We start from the raw sequence: 22,964 nt of genomic DNA, 5'->3' as shown, positions 1-22,964 counted from the left end.
CCACCTTGATTCCTCACTTACATTGGACCAGCATGGGTCATGTTTAGATGCTCAGGCCTTTGGAAACTTTCCACCTGAGAGGTAAATTTTCCCCTCTCTCTTTAAAAACACAGGTCAGCAACACATCCACCTCCCCATGCCACAGTAGAGGTAAAAGAGAGGATCCTGACCCTGCTGTTACATCCTACAGCCAGAGGCAAGGAGTGTGACTCCAGGCTGGACTTGCACATTTAGCCATGCAACCCAAGGTCCAAAAGGCATCTTCTCCTATATGTCTTGATGACAGAGCGCACTCTTGTCATCCCACAAAGAGTCTTTTCTCTACCCTATTTCTTGGCCCAAAAGTGTTGTAATTTTCATAACATGTTTTGTCACCCAAAGGTGCTCCCATGCTAGAAGGGAAGGATGGTAGGAGAGGGGCAGAGAGCTCTACAGCAGCAGCTTTGCATCTCTAGGAACAGAGGGGAAAACCAGAACGGGTTGAGGGTTATAACTATTCCCTGGGCTGTCACTGAAGTGGACCAGACTAAGTACTAAACTCTACCTTGGCAGCAGCTGGAATAAGCCATTCCACAGTCTTTCAGAAGGCAAGGGGAAGGCACAGGGCACGACATTGTTTTGCTGTGAGAAGCAGCCTGCTGCCCAAGGCAAATCTCTGCCTGTGACTCCAGGCAGTTTTGGGTTAGGACTTCCAGCCCACTGTTCTGTATCTGCACCTAAGGTTCAGTTGATAAGACTTCATTTCTGTTTACCCATTTTCTAGTCAACACTGTGTTCCTTGGATTACAGCAAGAGAAATCTAAATTCTATAAACATCCTGATAATATGTGACCTAATATACCAAGATGCCTCAAGGGTAACTGTCCTGTTTCTTCCTGTCTATACTTTTGTTTGCCCTAAATCCATTTCTACCTATTCAATCTATGTGTCTGTAACCATACTTGTAATTTACTTACTTTTCATAAAAATGCTGATTCTGAGTTTGTGGTTGACTTTATTTCAGATGGTGATACCAGGATTTTTTGAAACTGATGACCATGGAAGTTGGTGGCTTTACATGTGGTTTTGTCAAAAATAGAAACTGGTAGGGTTTCTTGGTGATGTGTTTTCTCCAAGTGACAGAGCAGTTTAAAAGATGTCTCAACATATTCATTTTCAAGGATATCTCAGACTTATTTCTATTTGAGGTTGTATTTATTGACAGGGAGACACCATTCCTGCCCTTTCACATTTGTTCACACACTTTTTTTCGGAAGATCTCAGAACCTATTTTTGTTCAGTTTCTGAGGGCAATTAGCTATGGTTCTGTTTGAGGACAGTAGGCAAAATAGTACTTTGAAAAACTCCTGGGTGAAAATTGCTAAAAGTTCCTATTACCCACAGTTATTTTTGTCCCAAGGAACAAACTCCTTTGTATAGGAATTCATTGCTTTCTGTGGTTTTTTTCCTGTCAATTCTGAGGATAACCAAGGTCAAACCTTTTAATATATTGTATGAGATTTCTGAAGGACTGTTAACTACCTACATCTGGGTTGAAGGAGAAGTTTCTGGGTGACCAGAATTTCTGATCCAGTCAGACTTTGATGACTGTTTTAGTTTGGGCCAAGGCTGCTGTCACAGGGACCTTAAAGCAGGACTGAGCTCTGTTTGCTGCAAGCCAAGGCCATTTTGCTGCATGTAGCCACTGGCTGGCCTGGACACTCCTTGGATTCGTTCAGCTACAACTGCACTGGGAGGGCAGAAAGCTGAGGAGGGTGGTAGAGAAGGCAAGCTGCAGGATCTGAAGTTGCTCTATTCCCATGTTGCTACAGGGCTCTGGACGAGGCTAAGGAGTAGGGCCTCCAACAGGAGCCATGGGGGGAGACAAAGCAGCAGAGCAGGTGTTAGAAACATCCTTCAGAAGGAGCGAGAGGAAGGTCTGAAAGGCAGCAGGTCTTGTTTTCATCCTTATCTAAGGCAAAACTTTCTGAAGCATATGCAGGTAGCTCTCCCCTTCAGGAAATTACCCACCCTTTGGGTAATTTTCTGCAAACAATGTGGCAACTAGCAAAGAGAGCACCAAAAAATGCTTTGAGAGGAAAAGCATTGTAAGGCCAGGGGTGCTGAAGGTCTTTTGGGAGAGGAGGGCAGGATGGGTAAAACATGAATAACTTTTACCAGTTAATAGACATTAGCACACACTTCATACTTCAGCAGAAGGCATCAAAGGCACAATAACAGAGGGATATAAGCCTGGCCACAAATATATGAGAGAAGTAACCTCGCTATTAAGAAATTCAAATTTGCTATTTCTAAGAGAAAAAAGTTCTCTACCATGAAGAAAAAAGCCAAAGCATAAGCCCTGAAGAGAGGTGTGAATATGCCCATACACACATAGGATTATGCTACAGACACAATCTTTGGATATATTTATTTGTGACTAAACTAAATATTAACATATTAAATTAAAAAAAACCCAGACTGTTGAGAGGCAAAAAAAAGCTTTTATGAGTGAATCCCACATACTTTTTTTCTCTGCACAAGACATAACCATTCAAAGGAATGTTAATTTACAGACAATTCACCTTTGCTTTATCATCCAACATACACCATCTTGTAATCCAACAGAATGTACTCATGGATTATCAGTTCTCACAGCCAGTAGAAGTAAGTAAATAGTTCTCATTAAAATCTTTAGAATTTACAAAATGTTAAGCACCAAACGTACAAATCACACATCTGCACGAAAGGAATATTCACACGAACCCAAATTAATTCAAAGTCCTGCTAAACAAACCTTACAATAATACTAGGAGAACAACAAATATTTACATCCCATGCTCCTAAAAGGCTCATCTTCTCTTTAGATACTGATTCTAAAATTCTTCCTCAAAATAATTACTGAGGGCCTGAGCTCATTTCTGTGGAAGAGGATGGATAGCCCTCTACTAGCTCCAGCAGAGGCTCTAATTGCTTGCCTCTACTAATAAACTAATCTCAGGCACCTGGAACTAGCAGGCTCCATGCCGGGAAGCCAGGGCTCAGGTTACCTAAGAAATGCTCCAAATATATTCACACAAATCACTAGCGCTGCAGATGTGCAAATACTGCTTTTGTCATATTGCTGGAGAGATGGACATGTGTTTGCAGGGCTGTAACACATAAAACCTGAAGATGAATTCATTGTGTTGCTTTAATCCCTTCCAGAGGCCAGGTGGGTATTTGGGGAGCCAGATAAGTGTGTTGATTATTCACATTACTCATTGCATTAATCCACTTGTCTGTGACTCAGAGTATCTGAAATGCTCACAACATAAATATGTAGGTGGCTGTAAAAATATATGTATTTCACAAGTGCCTGTTGTCTGTAAATGAAACCTAATCAGGAAGTCAGCCTAAAACTTTGACTAAAATCTAAACAAGTCTAAACTTTGCTGATGCCTGCAGTTTGTAATATTACAGTTAAAGGATCTGAATACCACTAGAGGATGTAAGCCTCGGTGTAAGCCTTGTGAGACAAAACTACTCTGTATTTTAACAAATTTTAAAAGATTTTCACAGGCAAATGTTTTCTGTGACCTGAAATTAAAGCAGGTGTCATGCAATTTCCATGGAACCTTCCACAAATTTCTTCTCCTTCCCTGAAATGATTATGTTGATAAACATGTGTCAAACACAGTATGGGTCTGGTTTCATTTGAGGAGGGGAGAATGATATAAACAGGACACAGTTGAACCTGAAAATGCAGGAGAGCAAGATTAGGTTGTCTTCTTGGTCTCCAACAAATTGCTGAAATAGATGTCTGGTTTAGGTGATGTTCACACAGGTTGGTTAGTATTAAAAAAAAAATTATCTCAGTTTGTTCATCTGCATGAAAAATATTGTTTCTATTGACTACATAGACACAAACACAAAATCATTTTTGAAGCAAAGATAGGAACATCTTCCCAAGTTATCTATGTTTTGTGATGCTCCAGACTTTTTTTCCTTCTTCTTCAAGACACTAAAAAAACCCCAAGCCCACAAAACAAACAAACAATCCAGCAAAAAACCTCCAAAACCAAAAACACCAAAACAAACAAACAAAAAACCCACTTAAATTGACTTTTTTAGATTAGAGACCTGGAAAGATTATATTTTAGATATTGACTGAATGGCAAACTTACAGCTTCATTGAAAAAAAAATAAGTGCAGATATTGCAAAAGTGAAGTTCATGTCTGGGAGTAAAAGAAAGGCAGAAAAGGCAGCTCTAAGCCTCAGAGCTCAGAGTCAACCAGCACTGAGAAAAGTCCAAACAGAAACAGCATCAATCCCTCCTCACTGACAGCTGAATTTCCAAGGGTTCTTTAAGAAGTATGTTTAAGTAATAATGTTTGATGAAGACTACCACAATCCACTTGCACCCTAACTAGCTTGAAGAGCATTCCAGTAGGGAACAAACTGTTTTGTCTTCTGTACTCTAATAATTATCAGAAAAGTGAACACACTCAATGAATTATCAATAGTTAGTGATAATTGAAACTGAACATTGAAAGATATATGAGAAATCCCCTTGCTCAAAGAACTACACAGACACCAGCTGTGTTAATTATAGGCAACTTATAAGTTGAGGACAGCAGCAGAAATAACAGTATTCTGCTGATTTCCTCTATGGCAGCAACATTCTATGCCATGAACAGCTCCTGCAGGCAGGAGTTTGGCTTCTTCCAAACTGCTCAGCTGGGTGTTTAGAAGAGTAGGCAGGAGATGGTGAATACATGAGCATCAGAGAGACAGTGCTGCTGCTTCCACTTGATCCTAGGATGCAGGGAGTAATCACACCACAGATAGCAAAATGCCTCCTGTGCCTACTTTATTGACCACTAAGCCAGCATTGAAAAAAGTGAATGCCAAATTCTCACAAAGGAATGTATCTACTTCTGTTCTCCATAGGGAAAATATTCAACACAATAGTGTCCATGCATTCTTCACTCATCTCCAATCACACACGCTCCCAGCAAAGGTTGCAAAAGATATGTATGCCAGCAAGGAGCAAAAAAGATAGCTCTTCTAAAAATTTATCACAATTAAAATTATTAGCAAAAATATGCAAAAATAGATTTTCGGGAAAAAAATCCTGAATGTCAAGTTTTATTACTTAGATGGATACATAGACCTCTTCAGATAGCTCAGGATATTTCCTGGAATATGTAACACTATCCTGCCATTGTACATTAAAAAAGCAATAAGAAAAGTTGGGAACTGTATTTAAAGGAAGGGAAATGGTTCAATGACTCAAAAACATGACAATTCTTGTAAAACCTCTTTTTGCTTACTCATATTTTCTTTCTTCATTTAGTCACTTATGACAAAGTCCCAGGTGATTTACCCTTCCCATGACCTTATGTCTTTTCACTCAAGTAGCGGCCCTAGATATTAATGTGGGTTTTGAGGCTGCCTTTTAAAGCATTTATTCTCATTTCAGCTGTTATTGATGAGCACTTGTTTGCATAAAGGCCCCTTTTATTACACGCAGGGTAGACATTCTCACATCCCATGAGCTGCCGATTTATTTTGCAGCGCGCAAGGGGTTGGGGTACTCCCGGGTACTCCCACCTGCCTTCCCCAGCCTGAACTCAGCTTCACCTCTCTGAGCAGCCAGCAATCCCTTCTTGTTCAAGCCAGGCCTCTGAGCTGCTGTCCCAAGCAACAACACACAGCAATGCTAATTGTTACTGGGTTTATTAAAAAAAAAAAGCCATATGTATATATATACATATTCCTTCATATATGTATATTGAGCCCAGGTGAGGATAAACAGAGCCTGCAGTTATAAGTCACAAGTGTGAATTTCAACTGAATTCATATTAAGTGGTTTGAAAATATTTCCCTTGCATCCACTTTCGGCTGAGGTTCTGGGACTATAAGGATAGAAAAAAGAAAAACAGAAAGAAAGGGGTCTGAGAAGCAATCCTACTCCATGGAGTGAGCGAATGCCAAGGTTTCTAATGGCTTCACAGGGTTTTAACCTTTGTCATGTCAGCAAAAGTGACCACCTGTTGACAAAACAGAGGAGAAAATCTTCCTTTCTACTCTGTTACAGTCTTTTCACACCTGTCTATTTCCCTGAAGTGTTTGCCTCTGCCTACAGCCGGCAGCAGTTATGACAAAAAAAGATGGATCCTTAGTGGGATCTCATGTAACAATTCCTGAATTTCTAAGCCATTTGTGAAAACTTATATGCAAATCATTGCTACTTTCCAGGGAGCTCTGGGAGCTGAGTTCTTTGTAGAAACTTGACTCACAGTTGCTCAGCACATTTGGTACTGAGTAGTAAGAACATCGCTTTTCACTTTCAGTGCTGTGGGAAAATTTAAATTCTATTTGTGTAGGGTCATAAAATGCATGTTCTAACATCCTCTTCTATATTCAATATAATAGAAAAACTTTGTCTTTTATAAGCCTTTGCATGTGAAGCTGTCTTGCCTCTCAGGGAGAACTGACAGGTTGCCTGCCATCACCTAATCTCCAGCAAAGTCAGTAGCCTGCACTGTCAGCAAGAAAACATCTGTTGAATGGATTTATTGAGTGGGTCATAGGTACAATTTGGGGGTGTGGGTCCCCACTGTTTATTACAGCCCTGACCTAATGAACTTAATTTGTTGACATGTTTCCCTCACTGTTTCACTTGATCCCATCTCACATTTCTTTCTACTGTGCTGTTTTCTTGGAAACAGGAGTTCCTGGCACATCGGCATGTCCACCAGTTGCAAATCTACCAGGCTCAGATGGCTACAGTTGGCATGGCAGGATCAGATAAACATCGACCACTTTCCAGGACCCCATCTTCCCCCACTGACTCCACATTACCTCACCCAGACATGGACCAGCCCAGCCAGCATGTCTACACAACTGGTAGGATTCCCTAAAGACTGCTTTTAATAGGCAGGGCAAATGCATTTGTTCATGTGGGATCAACAGACTTAAATGCCTCAAATACCTCCTGCAGCAATGCATTCAGTTTTAGCCCTACTGCTCCTCGGTTTTATGATGCTATATTGGCACCAACTCAACCAGTGCAGCTGATAAATCACAGGGTTAATATTCACACAGCCATAAATTATTATCATTGACTGGCCCTGGCATTACATAAACAGGTGCATTTTTGGTGCCTTTAAGTCATTTTTCTTTCATTTCCTTATTCTCTGGTTCTTTTCTCTGTGTGCCTGTTTTGTAAAGAGACCACCAATAAGTTGAGGACAACCAGTAAGGAGGAAAACTGCAATGTAATTCTCAATGTCTTCATTTGACAAGTCAGTCTCTGCTTCAAGGTCGCTTTCTCTACAGAAAGAGCAAAGCTGTAGGCATGACTAAGTGATGTTGGCTACAACTTCTGTGTCATTCAACAGTTTCGTGGAGTCTACAGAGGCAGGTTTTGTGCTCAGGTCCTGGGCATTCCAGTCGCTCAGGGAGCATGGGCTGTCCAAAGCAAAGTTATTAGAACCTCAAAAATTTTCAGCCAAAGGAAGGAAAATGACCACAGAAACTTCATTGCTTATTATGTGTAATCTAACTTTGCATGAGGTTCCATCTTTTTAAAAGCCTGAATCTCAGTATAACATTAGAGCATGGTCAGAAGCGAAGATTTACCTTGTGCACCAAGAAAAAAAAAGGGGGAAGGGGGGAAATAAATACTTGCAGTTACGGTTTGTGAAGGTTTATGCCAAAAGTATTATTTCCTTCAGTTGGCAGAAGTTTGCATCTTTTCAGGCCATGACCATTGACTGATGTAGGATGAAATATTTAATGGGCACTGTGTGGGACTGTCTGAAACAGTGTGCTCTCCCATATTTCCAACTAGAATGTGAACTTGGAAAGCAAAAATGTATTATTATTTGTTGGGTAACAAACATTTGCATTGTACAGAAACAAACACACTAATTCACTTTCCATGAGTTTCTGCAAAAAGAACAGCTGCGTATAGACAGGATTCTTAAACTAGACCACAGTTTTTCTAGTTGTGTTCATAGAGTCCCCAGAACATTGTAAGCTCATTCTAAGATTCACAGAGCACACCAAAAGTGAGCTCACTGTGTGTAGCCTTCACTGTCCCATTCAAAAATCTGCAGTTCCACTGAAAAAGTTGAATGGAGTTACTAATGTAAAAGCTGCTGCTTCAGCCTGATTGCTAAGGTTTACTGACACCTTCTTTTACGATCCCCAGTAAGGGGAGTAGGGTCGAGGGGGTTACATAGATCTGTGGACTTCTGGCATCAGTGGAACTAATCAAGAAAGAAAGTGTGAAGCTAAGATGGAAAAATAAGAGAAGGAATGAAATTTTGTAGGACAAACACTGAATGGGACTGTGATGGGAATGGGACATCCCAGGCATAAAGGGCTCAAGAAAGAAAGACACAAAGAAACCTGATCAGTTCAGTAATGGAAATGCCAACAGCCAAATTAGGCAGAGAGTTGACCTTTTAGTAAAGCATTGCTCCATGAACAACACCAGTGGAAAGAGAGAGAGAGAGAGAGAGAAAGCTAGAAAGAAAGAGAGAAAGAGAGGGAAAGAAAAAGAAAGAAAGAATGAAAGAACGAAAGAAAGAAAGAAAGAGGAAAAAAAGCCAACTTATTGCAAGTGAGATTCTCAGTCCTTCACTGAATTCCTTTTTCAAAATATGAAACATCTTTTCTTGAATCCTTGTTTCTTGTTTTATTGAATCTTTTTTTCCCCTCCACTGCTCTTTCAATATAATAATCTCTACTCATTACTGGAAAAAAAAATCCTCCTATTTTCATCTGCCCTACAACTTTATGCTTCTGCTTCTCCACTTCTGCTCTGCACCCTCAGCTCTTTTATATCCTCTAGGTACCAGCTGGAGACAATGTGGTGCTGTACCTGTTTGCAAGCTGTACCTATGCTAATAGCCAGAACCCCCTGGCTGATAGACCAGGTCCCACACGCAAAATGAACTCTGCACTCACAGTTAAGCCTTTCTGCTTAAAGAAATCTCTTTCCCTGACATGTGTCTAGGCTTACAGACTTACATATATAACCTTTATCACTCCAGTTTTTGAGTACATCGAAAATAGAGCTATTTTTTATGTTATGAGATTGACACCTTTGGAGTGACAATGAACAGAGACTTTGCAACATCAACAGTTCTAATACAGTTTCTGTGAAATAAAAAAAAATTAATCTGTGTATTATTAACATATGGGATGTTATGGTATGGAATGGCTTTATCTGTGCATACTATTTCCTGGATCTGGATGGTGCCCTAGCATTTATTCATCCATCAGTGGAAAGAAAGAAATTCAGACCCAGTTTTTATTTATTCTTATATGGCCCTTAGAAAATCCTTTAGGATGAAAGTCCTGAGGAACACGGTCTGATCAGAGTGCTGACCTGTTCTGAGCAGAGTTGGACTACAACCCTCTGGAGGTCCCTGGCAACCTGACCTATCCTATAGTTCTATGATTTTCTCCCTTAAGAGAGCACAAGATGCAACCAGCCATTGTCCACAGCAGTTGCAACACTACCATTTGTAAAAGCATGGAAGGAAGGAATGGATGTGTGGAATGGGAGAAAGTCTAGTCCACCATATAGCAAGGGCAAATTCACTCTAGAAATTAATGTAATAACATGTCTCTGCCTTGATTTATTATTTACTGTTAGGTTTGGGTTTTTTTCCTATTTAAAGACAATATATTCTTGGAAGACAAAAAAGTTAGAAGGAAAACTGTTGCAGCAGATTATTATAGGGGCATCAAAATGAGCCTCTATTTTTGTGAGTCATGAGAAAAACACTTTTAGCCAAATATCTGAAGGGAATCAGAATGGTGATTGTTGTGAGAGTTAAACAATATATACACAGTATATGCACAAGATAATGAGTTAAAGGTGAAAAAATATAAAGTCTACTTAATTTTCATTTAGGCAGTTTACAGAATATTTGACATTATTTAGTTCAGATTTTTTGTTGGAATAATTTATTAGATATTCTTCCCTTGGGTTTTCCTATTGGTACTGTTGTTCTCCAGGGCAATTAATCTTCTTCAAAGCATGCTGCTAGCCAGTGATTTTTAGGTCTCTTGCTCTCCCCTCTGTTAAAAATATTATTAAAAGAAACTGACCTGAATAAAGTATTTTGGAAATGAATGAGTGCTAGGGAGTCCCCACCAGGAAAATCTTGGTTTTTACTGACTTAATGTGAATTCAGTTTCTTTTGTCTTGTGTCCCCTATCATTGTATGGTTCAGTGGTGGCACCATTCCCATCTGTCTTCGGGGCTACATTCTGACCTCACTAATATTGGTGTAAATCCAGAATAAATCCACCAGTCTCAGTGGAGCTGCTCAGATTTACACAAGGAATCTGAGAGCAGAATCTGGCTGTAGGCATTTGTTCTGGAGAGACAGAATAACCATCTTTTATTAATATTTCACAGCAGTCTGCAATTGAAAACAGTTGTCTCCCTCTCTTCTTTTTTTTTTTTTTTTTTGTGGGGGTGGGGAGATATTGGCTGAGTCCTGTTAGGGAAATCCTACGGGCTATTTTTAGCAGTAATCTCTACTGCTGCATTCTGGTATTGTACCAAGCACATGTGCTGTATGACCAGCAGCCACACATCTGAATCACTTGCACATCCTAAATCAATTTAAATGCCTGCAATAAATGAAAACATATATTTCAGTCTTTTCTTAAGTCAATTATTCCTTCTAGAAACAAATTTTACACTCAGTGGTGTGAATATCTTGGTATTTAAAAGTTTGGAGCAGATGCTTCTGCCATGCAATACTGACCTGACCTTATTAAACTGATTTTTGATTCAGAAAAAATAACTTGATACAATAAATGCAAAAAGAAATAAATTTCTAGTTATATTCTATTTCTGGAAAAGTGCTAAGAAAAGGAGGTTTATGTCAACCAGAGGAGTCATCCTGAAAACAGAGTTTCAGTGTTTCACTTCAAAATTGGTTGCAACCTTGATACAAGTAAGCAAAATGTGTCATTATTGCACCTGATCCTGTATAACAGAAACATAGTCATATGTATATATATTATTTCTATTACCTGCTATTTGGACTATTCAAATACTAAGAATAAAAAATTAGTTGAAAGAATGGCAGGTAGAAGATACTTTCAACTTTCAGCTAATTTTTCTTAACATTTAACAAGTGTTTCTATCCAAATCCATTCGATATAACAGCCTATTCTGCCTGAAAGTTTCTGAAAATCCCGATGCCTGTACATTTAGCACCTAAACACCCTCCCTGTTGGTCACGGGGATGGGAGGAAATGTTTTCTTATCTGTTGGTATAATGGCCACTGCCAAACTGGACAAGCTGAGTAGGCAAAAGACTGTAGAAGTTAAAACTGTGAGTGCCAAGAAAAGGATAGTGAGGTATGTGAGCATGCACTAATTTGTGTGCATACTTCCAAATAACTTACAAGACCTGATGATAGAGCAGCAAGGAACTGCAGAGAAAGGAAATTATTAACTGCTTTGACAATGCCAGCAGATATTTTAAGCTGCATTAACTTATTAGCTCCAGGTTTTCACTGGTTCTTTTTTTCTTTAAAAGAAAACAGAACAAGAAAGTAAATACAAAAATGTATTGCTAATGAACTATTATGTTTGCTAGATAATCATTGAGCATAAACTTAGCCATACTGGACTTAGATATTATATTTGCGTTCTCTGTATGCTTAAGTGTATTATCATTTTGGCTTAAATAGCAAGATCCCAAAGGATCAGTTCTAAAGTGCATGAGCTAAGAAATATGGCAGCATAAATATTTCTAGAGCAGCATAACTTCTGGCTGGCTTCTAACTGAATTATCTCAGAACCTTAACTTTGAATCACCCACGATGTATACAGGCTCTTATCTAGCAGAGCTTTTAAAGACTTTATTGATGTTAAATACCCATTACAGGACTTTGCTGAGTAAGGGTAGTATTGAGCATTTTGTTGAATCTGGACTTTAATTTTGTATTTTCTTAACTGGCTGACTTTTCAGTAGCAGGCTAACACAATTTTCCCAGAATTGTGTTGGCATCCCCAGTAGTGGTGGCACATAAGAAAGATGTTTTGAGTGCCAAGTATTGCAGCTTGGAGAAATTGTTAATTTGAGTCCTTTTCAACTGTAAGGGCAAGAAAAAGCCAAATGTTTCCCAAATGAAAATGGTCCACATAGGGGTAAAGGACAGTAATTTTTGTTCCAGACATGTCTACGGGAAATGCAAAGAACAAGCAAATACAGAAAATAATTTTTCAGTGTTTCAGACTTGGTTTGAAAGCCTTGAAATTTGAATTTAGCTTGAGCCTACTCACTAAAATTTCTCTTTTGCTCCCAATACACAGCTACAGAGCAATGTGATATTGATAGTTGTTTCATATAAAGCTCTTCTGTCCTTGCATAAATGACCATAGAAAATTCAAAAGGTACCTTGCACTGCAGTCAAACAGGATTTTGATCCCAGTTGAGTAGCGGGTGGAACTTTTCTTTTTAATGAAAAAGGACTCTGGCTGCCACTGTTTCAACTCTCTGAAACATTCGTTTGATATGCTTTGAGATCTGGAATTAATATAGTATTAGTTAAGCAGTACAACTGCAGAATGGCATTGCCATTTCATAATTTATTTTAAAAGGTTTCTCTAAATTATATTCTTAACACTGCTATACATAATATTCTCTTGTTGTATATAGGTTAAAAGGTTTAACTAACCTTACCCACTAGAGAAAACAAGTGATTCAGTAATACGACTGGTTCTTTTTCTAGCCATAAAAGCTTTAACAAGCTACCACCCAATTCCCCTTCTTCTCTACAGTTAATTGTATTTATTAATATAATTTCTTGATAATTAATTTTTGCTTTATTGGTATCACAAGATTCACCTCATAAATCAAAATTCAGAGTCTCACAAAGGAAAGAAAAATTTAGGTCCAGAGAAGGGCAACAAAGCTGGTGAAGGGTCTAGAGAGGGACTCCTATAAGGAGCAGCTGAGTGAGCTGGGGGTGTTTAACCTGGAGCAAAGGAGGCTCAGGGGCCACCTTATTGCTCTCTACAACTCCTGAGAGGAGGCTGTAACCAGGTGAGGTCAGTCTCTTCTCCCAGACAACCAGCAACAGGACATGAGGACACGGCCTCAGGCTGTCTCAGGGGAGGTTCAGGTTCAGGCTGGACATCAGGAAGAACTTCCTGACAGGAAGGGTTGTCAGGCATTGGAATGGGCTTCCCAGGGAGGTGATGGAGTCACCATCCCTGGAGTCTTCAAGAAACAGCTGTTCATGGTAATCAGTGGCCTGGTCTAGTTGACAAGGTGGAGATAGGTCAAAGATTGGACTCAATGATCTCTGAGGTCTTTTCCAACCTAAATGATTCTGTTATTCCAGGATTTTCATCTTGCTCTAATTGTCAAATAAAATCCAGTTTTGCTAAAATATGCCTTACAGGGAGCAGTATAACTTGCTTTTGTTTCATTTGTTTCTTATTGTGCTTTGTGCTGAAGGTGTTGTGTATGACAGTCTGATGCTGAAGCACCAGTGTATGTGTGGGAACTATGCTAATCACCCCGAACACGCTGGAAGAATCCAAAGCATCTGGTCGAGGCTGCAAGAAACTGGGTTGCTAAACAAGTGCGAGGTAATTAAAAATTAAGACCAGATACTTGACTTGTTAAAGTAAACAGCAAATTTATTAACTCCTAAACCCATCTTACTTCTACAATAAGAGAGTAATTTGTTTTAGGAATTATTTGGTCTTAACTGATAATATTAAAATAACGCATTATAGGAAAGCACACTTCCCAACCAGAAAATAAAGAATTTACACAGTGTCATGCATCCACATACATCAGAATATAAAACCCAGACAAAACAAAAGTTCAGCAAAAATTAGCTAATGTTTTGCAGGATCCCAAAATTTCCAGGGCTGTTATGTTCGGTTTAATTACTTTTCTTTATATCCTTATGTTTTTACAAACCCAAAGGAACTGGTTCAATAGATCCCTTTGAATAGCTATTAGTGATTGTCCCTGAAGACCTTCTGCAGGTAGCTCAGTGTACTGGGCAGTGAGATATGGCAAGCACTGTAAATGGATTTGTTGTATACACTCATCTAACTAGATGGCAGCACTCTAACAGGCTAATTCTTTTTTTAAGCTTAGATAATTTTTCCAGTGTTCAAGAAGACTTTGTTTCAGCAAGGCCCTAAAGGCCACATATCACATGAGTGGTTTCACTGGGGGATCACATACTTCAAGATTAAGTTAAACATGCAGCTGAGTGCTTTACTAAAATAAAGCCTAGTTACCTTCTTGACTCAGGACTCCATACTATAAAGAAAAGGCAAAAGAGAGAAAATAAGTAAAATGCAGTGTGCTGCTATGTACTGCTTTCTTCAGTAACAAACAGCTATTGTGTGGCTCTGTAAAAAGTGTGAAATGAAAAAGTGGTATAGGTTAGTTTGAGATGGATGCAGTGTAAGAGTTTCCTGGAAGATTTAGAGTTTCCTCTTGCAATTCTACAATTTCAAAACCTGAAATACAGCCTATTAGGTCTTGCATAATCTAGTGAGGGGGGAGAGAGGAAAAAAAATCACTTCATGTTGAACTGCATTCAGCTAATTTTGACTCCAATTGTGTGCTTTGAAATGAGGTTGGAATGTGAAATAAGTTGTCAAAATGTAAACTCTGATGATAAAATTAAGGAGTCTCAGTGTGAAGCTGGTGCATAGATCTGGTGTTTATCTAGATCCTTTTACGTAGCTAGAGACAGAATTATATTTGGTGATGTAATCTGTCTTTTGTTTCCCTAAATTATCTAGCACTTGCCTGACATCAAACAAGTGCTTAAAACTGCTCACTTTCCAAAATAAGAAAGGCTACAGTGATACACTTAATTGGTGCTCTGTTTCTTTAGAAAGTCATTCAGCTGAATAGATAACTTTTGTCACTAAAGGAATGGTTATTGCACCATCCAATATATAAAAAGCCACCATCGAGCTGCTTTCTGGACTATACCACACAGAGAGTGCATAGTGAAAGCATGGGGAATTGCACTGTCACTTCTGCTGAATTCTGAATGCCCCCTCATGGACATTACCATTTCTTAATATAATTTCTCAACATAATCTCCCACAGTTTTTGTCAGAAGGAGTGGGGAAATCACTGGTCAGGTTTTGCCACATGCATTACCTCATACACCAAGTCTAAAGGGCAGGTTAGCAACAGCAACCTGCAGCAGCCACTTAGGAAATCCTCGGCAGTAACTGTGAACTTTTTTCCCCTCTAACTAAAACAGTAGTCCCACAGGAGGGCTGCAGTCCCACTCTTTGTCTGAGAAGGAGTTTTATGATCAAAACTAGTTCACTCAGAGGTAGCTCAGGTTTTGTTATCTTGTACTGTACGTATCCTTGGGCACAGGCTTCTTTAGGGGGCCCTCCCTATTCTCATAACCTAACAAGAAACCCTTATGAAAATGAGCAACCTGCATCTATATGACCCTTGTTATCTCTAGCAGGGAGCTTTATGTGTTTTCTAAATCCTGTAGTGTGGATTAACTCTTCTCACACAGCTCAGGTCTTTGGCAATAGAGAGATGACTGGCTGAGTGTACAGAGAAGCGGTATCTCTAACTGGGCATGGGATGGTGAAAGTCATACTGGGCTGACACCATGCTCACTTCAGTTCACAGATTAATTAATGTAGACTAATCTAAGCTTAATGTATTGCCTTTATATATACCTGTATATATTACTCATACATACCCATTATTTCTAAAATACAACTTGCTAAAATCAAAACGAGGTTTGAATGGGGTACACAAGCTGTACAAAAGCTACAAAATAAAATGTGTCTGAGCCTGTTCTCTACCCCTGCAGCCAACTGGCATGGAAAGGCCCATGTTCATACTACCAGGAATGCTTCCTGGCCCATGCCAGTGACCAAACCATGTCTGGGAGTTGTTTGGGAGAGTGCTAGTTGCTGCTTAGCCAAACAGTGTGAAGGACCACTTTAGCAATTTAATAGTACAAATGATTGTGTTACTTTGCCTGGGAATGTTTCCTGGCACTGCTTAGTTTACTGCTGCAGACACAGCCAGGATGACTTGCTTTTCCAGACTGTATTTTGTCTTTCTAGTCGTAGATATTTGTGCTCTAGAATTATTCAAACAACAGTTTAGAGGACTTCTGCTAGACAAAAAAATTAGTTATAACTTTCAGATTATTTTTTTAGTCATATTCTTCTTCCAAACAGATAGATTAATTCCCCCATTGGCTTCCTCAAGACAAAGAAGTACATTTAGACTATTGCCAGTCCTGGAGAGCCAGATTTGAGAGACCAGTGCCTGCCCTGAGTTCAGGGTAGGAGAGCAGAGTAATTCACACATATACACATCCACACACACACCCATAGTGAAATTTTTTTATAGTCCTGGTATATATGTACTGGAAAAACAAAATTCAGGGACAACACTTTTGTATTAGTTTCAAAGTTTTATATATGTTTGCTGAAATGCCTGTTTGCTGTTTGTTAAAGGCTGACAGATGTAGAACAGACAGTTATCAAATGCAGACCGGGGCAGCTAAAAGATGCAAAGATTGGCATAAAAACATCCATTATCTTTCTTTTTTACAGTTTTCCCTTGGTAAGAAGCAATGCCTATCTGCCCTACCTTTGGGACAATAAAAGGACTGAATTATGTTTTGGTAGGGGTGTCCACTTTCCACTTGTTCTAGGGAGAGCAAGTATTCACATAACTCCTTTGGGGCTGTAATTTGTGCACGCATGACTGACATTAGGCTACAGTGATCAGCACTGTTTCAGAAGAGAAAAGAAGAATGTAGCCATGGTCCTGCTTTATGCCCCCACCTTTACGTCCTGTAGGGACTGTGGTCCATCAACATTTTTCTTTTTGGCCTAGAATTTGTTCTGAATTTTGGTAGTTTTCTGGATTAGGGGGGCACCTTGCACCTCCTGCTGTCAACATCTCATGGACTGAAGGGGAGGGAAGGAAAGAATTTAAAGTTGAGTCTGCCAGATCTCATAAAATTAAATATTTGAAAAATTCCACTCTTTGAACCTCAATTTGCCACTGAAGATAAAATAACGCAGGAAAAGCAAGTCATTTTTTAAGAAAAAAAAATCTTCAGTGTTTAACATATCCACGTTAGGCACTGGACGACCAGAACACATGAAGAGAATAAATGCATCTCTCTGTGGGTACATGTGTGTCAGAGGCATGCTTGCAATTCCCACGTGGTGGAGAGAGAGCAAGAGATGTGAGTTTACTGACTGGCAAAAGACCTGTTACTGTGAGTAGTTTTGAAAACACGAAAGAATTGAGCAACTATGAGAAATCTCATGAAGTCAGGAAAAAATCTGATGTTGTTTACAAACTTGATAGTCTAAGGAATTCCAAACAAAAACCTGCAGTACAGGCAATGAACACATTACACTGAGAGAACCGAGTGAGAAATATTCCTTAACCTGTGTCACAATTCCTGTTAGTTTAGCAGAGAGAAACAGGCAGCATCACCTTTGTCTTCTTGAATCTCTGTCTGTACATGAGTTTACTCTGCTGAAAGTCTAACCTAAATCTTCAGGTTAATAGAGGTTTTCTGTGTGAAAATTTAATGGTCTCTTTTAAACAGACCAGACTTTGACCTTAAATTCTGTGAAAGGTGAAAACATTTTCCCGTTGTGGGGACAATGGATTTCTAGTTCTAGACTGATTTTTCAAAGCACCCAGGTGCAAGTATTTTGCTCTCCTGAGGTGTATAAATATTTCTGTTGATGAGGGAACTGCACATGTCAGAGGACAAAGCCAACACACAAATTGTCATACACATTCGAAAAGGATGAATTGCCTTCTACTAAGGATGTAGTAGATGGGTGGATGTATTATTCAAATTCTCTGGAATGAAACAAATACTGTTCACCTGTTCTCCTATGCTTTCTCCTTTTTTGTTGGTTTTATGCCAATTTTCTGTTACATTTTATGTTTTCAATACTACCATGGTCAATGAAAATTATGAAAGACACTTCCAAACAAAAAAAAAAAGATGTGTCTAAAAGTGTACGTGTAAAGTTATACAAATGCATATGTTCTGTTGTCTGATAACTCATCCTAGTGAGAGCCAAAAGGGATCACTTTGCCTAACTGAAGTTACATGAGAGACTCTGGCAACAGACTTAAGACATATGCTTGTGTAGATCTGCTAAATCCTGACACCATTGTGTGAGAACTATTCTTAGAAATTATTACAGGTAATTTTTAATGCACTTTTTTCCTCTGTGCAGAGCCTTATATCGTTGGGATTGATATGCAGAGATACTGCAAGGATGAAAGGAACACTAAATGAGGAGACAGGAATGCAGAAAGAGCACAGACATGTGCACTGTTTACCCTTCCCTTTCCTCCTGCCATCTACAGTGTAAATGTCCTTGCTGATGTAAGAGCTGCAGAAGCCACGGAGAAAGAGCAGCTCTGGGCTCTGCCAGCTCAGCTGATGGCTGCACTCCAAGGACCCTACTGGGGGGAGATGCCTGGAGTGGGGTGTCCTGTTCAGTGCTACTTGATTTCTGCACCCAACTGGTTTCTGCATAACCTGTTTCTACCCTAGGGAATTTGACTGGTTAGATTGGGTAGGAGGCATGCTGCTGGCAAACCACTTTGGGACACCTCTTCCAGATCAGATATTGCAGAGTACCCCATTGTAAAAATAATGGCTAGCTGTGTGTCTTTTTATAGTTAAAGGGCTACGGCATCCAATTCAACACAAAAAAAGCCAGACTATTAACTCTCTTAAACATGTCCCAGAGTTTTTGTATACCTTGTAGAAAATATGTGACCAGAGAGTGAGCATTTTGCTCAAGGTTCTTCAGTGTGACCTTCATAAAATTCCTCTTTACTTTTCTTATACATTTATTTTATCTGTCCTAAAACCCAGGCTCCCTTCCCAGTTTTGCCATGGAGAATTGGGTATATACATTTTAAAGCACCTTGTTAGAAACATAGACCTTAATGAGAATGGATGAAGGAATAAATGTTACCAGTCACCTCACTTGTGAAGGAAAATATTTTATCTGACCCAGAAGAACCATTACAGAGTTTACTGACTCCATGAAGTAACATAATGTGCTGATTTTGATTGTGCAACTGTGTGTTAAAAGGATGTGAGTGCACTGCTACAAATTCTCATGTGAGACTGGGAGAGGCCTGAAGAAATTAGAGATGAAAAAGGGTTTATTAAGTCATTTAGTTCTTGGATCATTCCCTAAAATGTTCTTTCCACTGCTGTGTCTAGTCAAGTTTTAAACACTGCAAGAAATAGGGCTTCCACGATTTCCCTGAGGGGGAGCTTGTTCCACAGCCATCTAGCTCTAACTCTTAGGATATTTATCCTGATTAGTCAGAAAAAATTCCCACTGCTTAACTCAATATAAATTGTGCATGGTTCTTCTGAACCCCCTATCCCCAGGCATCTTCTTTTTTTCTGACGTGCACATTCTCTTTAATATTCATAATACTGCTCTCTTTTCCTAGTGCAGAGGTCGGTGCTTTCCAATGTGTATGACAAAGTGTTGGATACAATAAGAATTACAATTTAACCTCCAACAAAACTAGAATTAAATGCATTTCTGTAACAGGTAAATCAGTCTAATTGAAAATAGGGTAGTCTACTTAGATAACTGCTGTACCTGTGTATCTGTAGACCTTGAGAGTCAGACAGATCCAGCCTAAGCTGTGAGAGATTTTGGTGTTCACAAGGACCAGATCTGGAAATAGGGTCCAAGACCTTAAAATCAAGCTGTTTTCTCTTCCCTTCATCCAATATCAACCGGAAAGATGATCTCAGGTCCAGAACTTTGTTGACAGAGCTGCTTATTATGCCCAGTCCTGAACAAATCTGATTCATGTTGCTGTATCTGCAAAGGCTGTGTAGCACAAGCAGAGAAATAAATATTTTTATGACAAGATGTAACTCCATATACATACAAGGAACAGATATGCTGAATAAGAAAATGTTAGTTTTATCTTTCCTTTCCTATCTTTCTTCCTTCCTAAACTGATTACATTTCAATGGATTTGTAGAAAGATGCCCCAGATTTTTTACATCTGGTTTTGGGGCAAATACAGGCTGGAGAAACAGTTAAAGAGACAAACTTCACTTACAAAAATGTAAGAAAGCAAGTGAGTCAGCATGTGTAACAGCAAAAATGATCCTGGGATATTGATCACACATTAAAAATTTAAAAACATACACAAATATGTTATTAAAGCATTTAAAGTTTAATTTTCTTTTTCTCCCTGTCTCTCCTCACTGTGATCATGTTCCTCCTACCAGCATAAATCACAAGTACTAGTAATGATGCAAAAAACATTAATCCTCATTCCAAAAACATCTGCAGCTTACAGGTGTGAATAAGTTTTTGCTCTCTAAATTAGATTTTTTCTAGCCAGATTTCTTACTTAAGAAATATTTCATCCTTTGGTTTGTATCTCTTAATATATTATGTAGAAAAGAGGCAGAATCTTTTCTTTCTCTTTTATGTGAAACCCTGTATTAAGATAACTCTCCTAAGACTTAAGTGAAGCACTTTGTGATAAAGCACACACGCATTTGTTTTTCATATAGCATTACTTTAATAAACAAATCAGTGTCACATTCCTGCATGACGCAATTTCAACCCATTATTAATCATCCTAAATGTTATTTCGGACCTTTACTTTTTTCCCCCCTCCCTAAATATTGTCAGTGGAATATTGTAGGCCTCTGCTGTTTTCTTTCAGCGCATTCGAGGTCGAAAAGCCAGTCTGGAGGAAATACAGCTGGTTCACTCTGAACATCATTCACTGCTGTATGGCACCAGCCCACTGAACAGACAGAAGCTGGACCCCAGGAAACTCCTAGGTCTGTACAGGCCTCTATTCTACTGAGAACAGCACATTCCAGCACTGTCATTAGTCATAGCTGGTGTCAGCTTAAAACACTTGGCAAGCAGTGTGACAAAAATTCACTTTTTCCAAATGCATTGCTATGTGGAAGGAGAATGTTACAATGGAAGCCAAATATAGATTAGCCAAATACACCGGCTGGAAAGCAGCGATACGAGTTTCTCCTCATTTGCTTCAAAAGTCATCAGTGTTAACCTTTTACTGTAGCTTGTTCTCCATTGGAGGTCAGTGGCAATTTTGAACACAGTTGGTTTTCTACTTCCTTGTATTTGATTCGAAACCAGGAATTTAAGATACACTTGCTTGTCAGAATTGCTTGTTTGCTGTTCTCATTTGCTTTATTTCAACCATTTCAGCCACTCTGACTGCAGATACTATGCCTAAGTTTTGCTAATAAGTGAGCTTTATTTTAATGCCTTTTTATTATGCAGTATATAACAGGATATAATATCTTTCTGAATGACAGGGGGAAAAACATATTTTAACGTATTAAATGCACCTATGGTTATACAGAATAGTCGCAAATGAACAGGTTTTTCATGTAAAATATCTTGATGCTCAGCCAATGCTTGGTGTATGCCTTTTATAATACAAAAGTAGGGTTAAATTGAGCTCTGCCATTAGCATGAGGTAGTGTTGCATGAAGCAAGCCTATTTGTCAGAAACACACAAAAAACTAGCACATTTTGGAAATAATCTGTGACTGAAATCCTGCCTTTGTCCCAGCACACTGGATGCAACACTCTAATTCTCAGTTATTTTTATAACTCTTCTTCTAAGAAGTGGGGCTTTTCCTAAATGTAATCAAATCCAACCCAAACAAAAAATAACACTAGCCATCAAAAGAAATTGCTGCCACAATTCTAGTAATACATAGCAATTATTTTGCTTTGGAAACTTATGCTGTTTCTTCTGTAAGGCAGACTGTTGCTTCAGGAAGTCCTAAGATCATAGTGTTATATAGGTTTATACATTTTCTTAGCCAAGGCAACATGAAAACTGAAAAATATTTACAGTACAATAGATTCTTAGGGGCTTGAATTTCTAAGAAAGAAATCCTCCTTTAAAAAAAAGGTGTTTCCAAGAAAGAATTCTAAATTCCTGCATAATTAAAATTTGGAAACATTTTTATTTGGTTTCAGCAGCATTGTAAAATTGTTCCTTTTTGAAACAGTCAAGCATTTCATTTAAATTTTCTTGGGATAAATTAATTTCATTTTAATTTTCATGTTATTTAATATAACATACAGTGATATAAAATATCGTTCCAATTTTGGATCTCAGTGGTTGAGCAGCCTCTGGGATGCAGTGTGCAATTGCAGATACAAGGTTAAGAGGGAATGACCTAACTGTGTTTCTGCTGATGTACACAGAATGCAGAAAGCTTTGTTTATCCTATCTTAGAAAACCATTTCTTGGCCCACGGTTCCTTACTGCACGTTCTTTGCCTTTTTTATTAGACGCTTAGTCCAAAACATTTATTCTCTAAGTTTATATCAAGATCACACTCTTAGAATATATTCTGAGCGTATCCTTGGCTCAATGCCCTTTTCTCTCTCTGTTTCTAGGATATTTTCTTCTTGCATCTCACATGGCCTTTTACCAAGACATAAGTCAGTAAAACACCCTTCCCAAATGCTTTTGCATGTGTCTGTTTTCTGGCTGGAAGCTCTAATCATTTGGGCTTCCAGACTCTTGGATAAAGGAACTTAATTGTCTCTTACATTTTTCCAAAATATAGTGTGACTGCTCCTGATTTTGTTGTCCCCATTTCAGTGAGGTTGAACCTAACCATTCCCGACACTAAAATTAATGCCTTTGTATACTACAGAAATTCAAATTATATGTCCCAAGGGAGAAAAATCTAAAGAAAATGTTTCTCACAAAAAATATCATCAATAACCACATTTTCTCAGAAAATATTTATTTCAGTGCAAGTGTATTATTTTTTCTAAAGAAATAGTTCCATCGAATGATGGCTTTGCATCCTAATGAAAAGTAGGACCTACTTTGTTTCTTTAATTGTCTACCCATCC

The 22,964-nt window shown here is 38.7% G+C and overlaps 1 protein-coding gene across 14 annotated transcripts in view; it reads left to right on the top strand.

Annotated features, from left to right (window-relative positions):
- Window positions 1-22,964, top strand: part of HDAC9 (histone deacetylase 9) — a 462,548-nt gene that overhangs the window by 306,016 nt on the left and 133,568 nt on the right. For 13 of the 14 annotated variants that reach the window (XM_039550208.1, XM_039550200.1, XM_039550207.1 and 10 more), the window contains 3 exons: window positions 6,697-6,874; window positions 13,477-13,610; window positions 20,764-20,884. In XM_039550208.1, the coding sequence (XP_039406142.1) occupies window positions 6,697-6,874; window positions 13,477-13,610; window positions 20,764-20,884 (433 nt within the window). The remainder of the gene's footprint in view (window positions 1-6,696; window positions 6,875-13,476; window positions 13,611-20,763; window positions 20,885-22,964) is intronic. The other variant, XM_039550209.1, reaches the window with a different exon arrangement.

Source organism: Corvus cornix, chromosome 2, assembly GCF_000738735.6.
Source record: "Corvus cornix cornix isolate S_Up_H32 chromosome 2, ASM73873v5, whole genome shotgun sequence".
NCBI lineage: Eukaryota > Metazoa > Chordata > Aves > Passeriformes > Corvidae > Corvus > Corvus cornix.
This window is presented reverse-complemented; position numbering and strand designations above follow the sequence as displayed.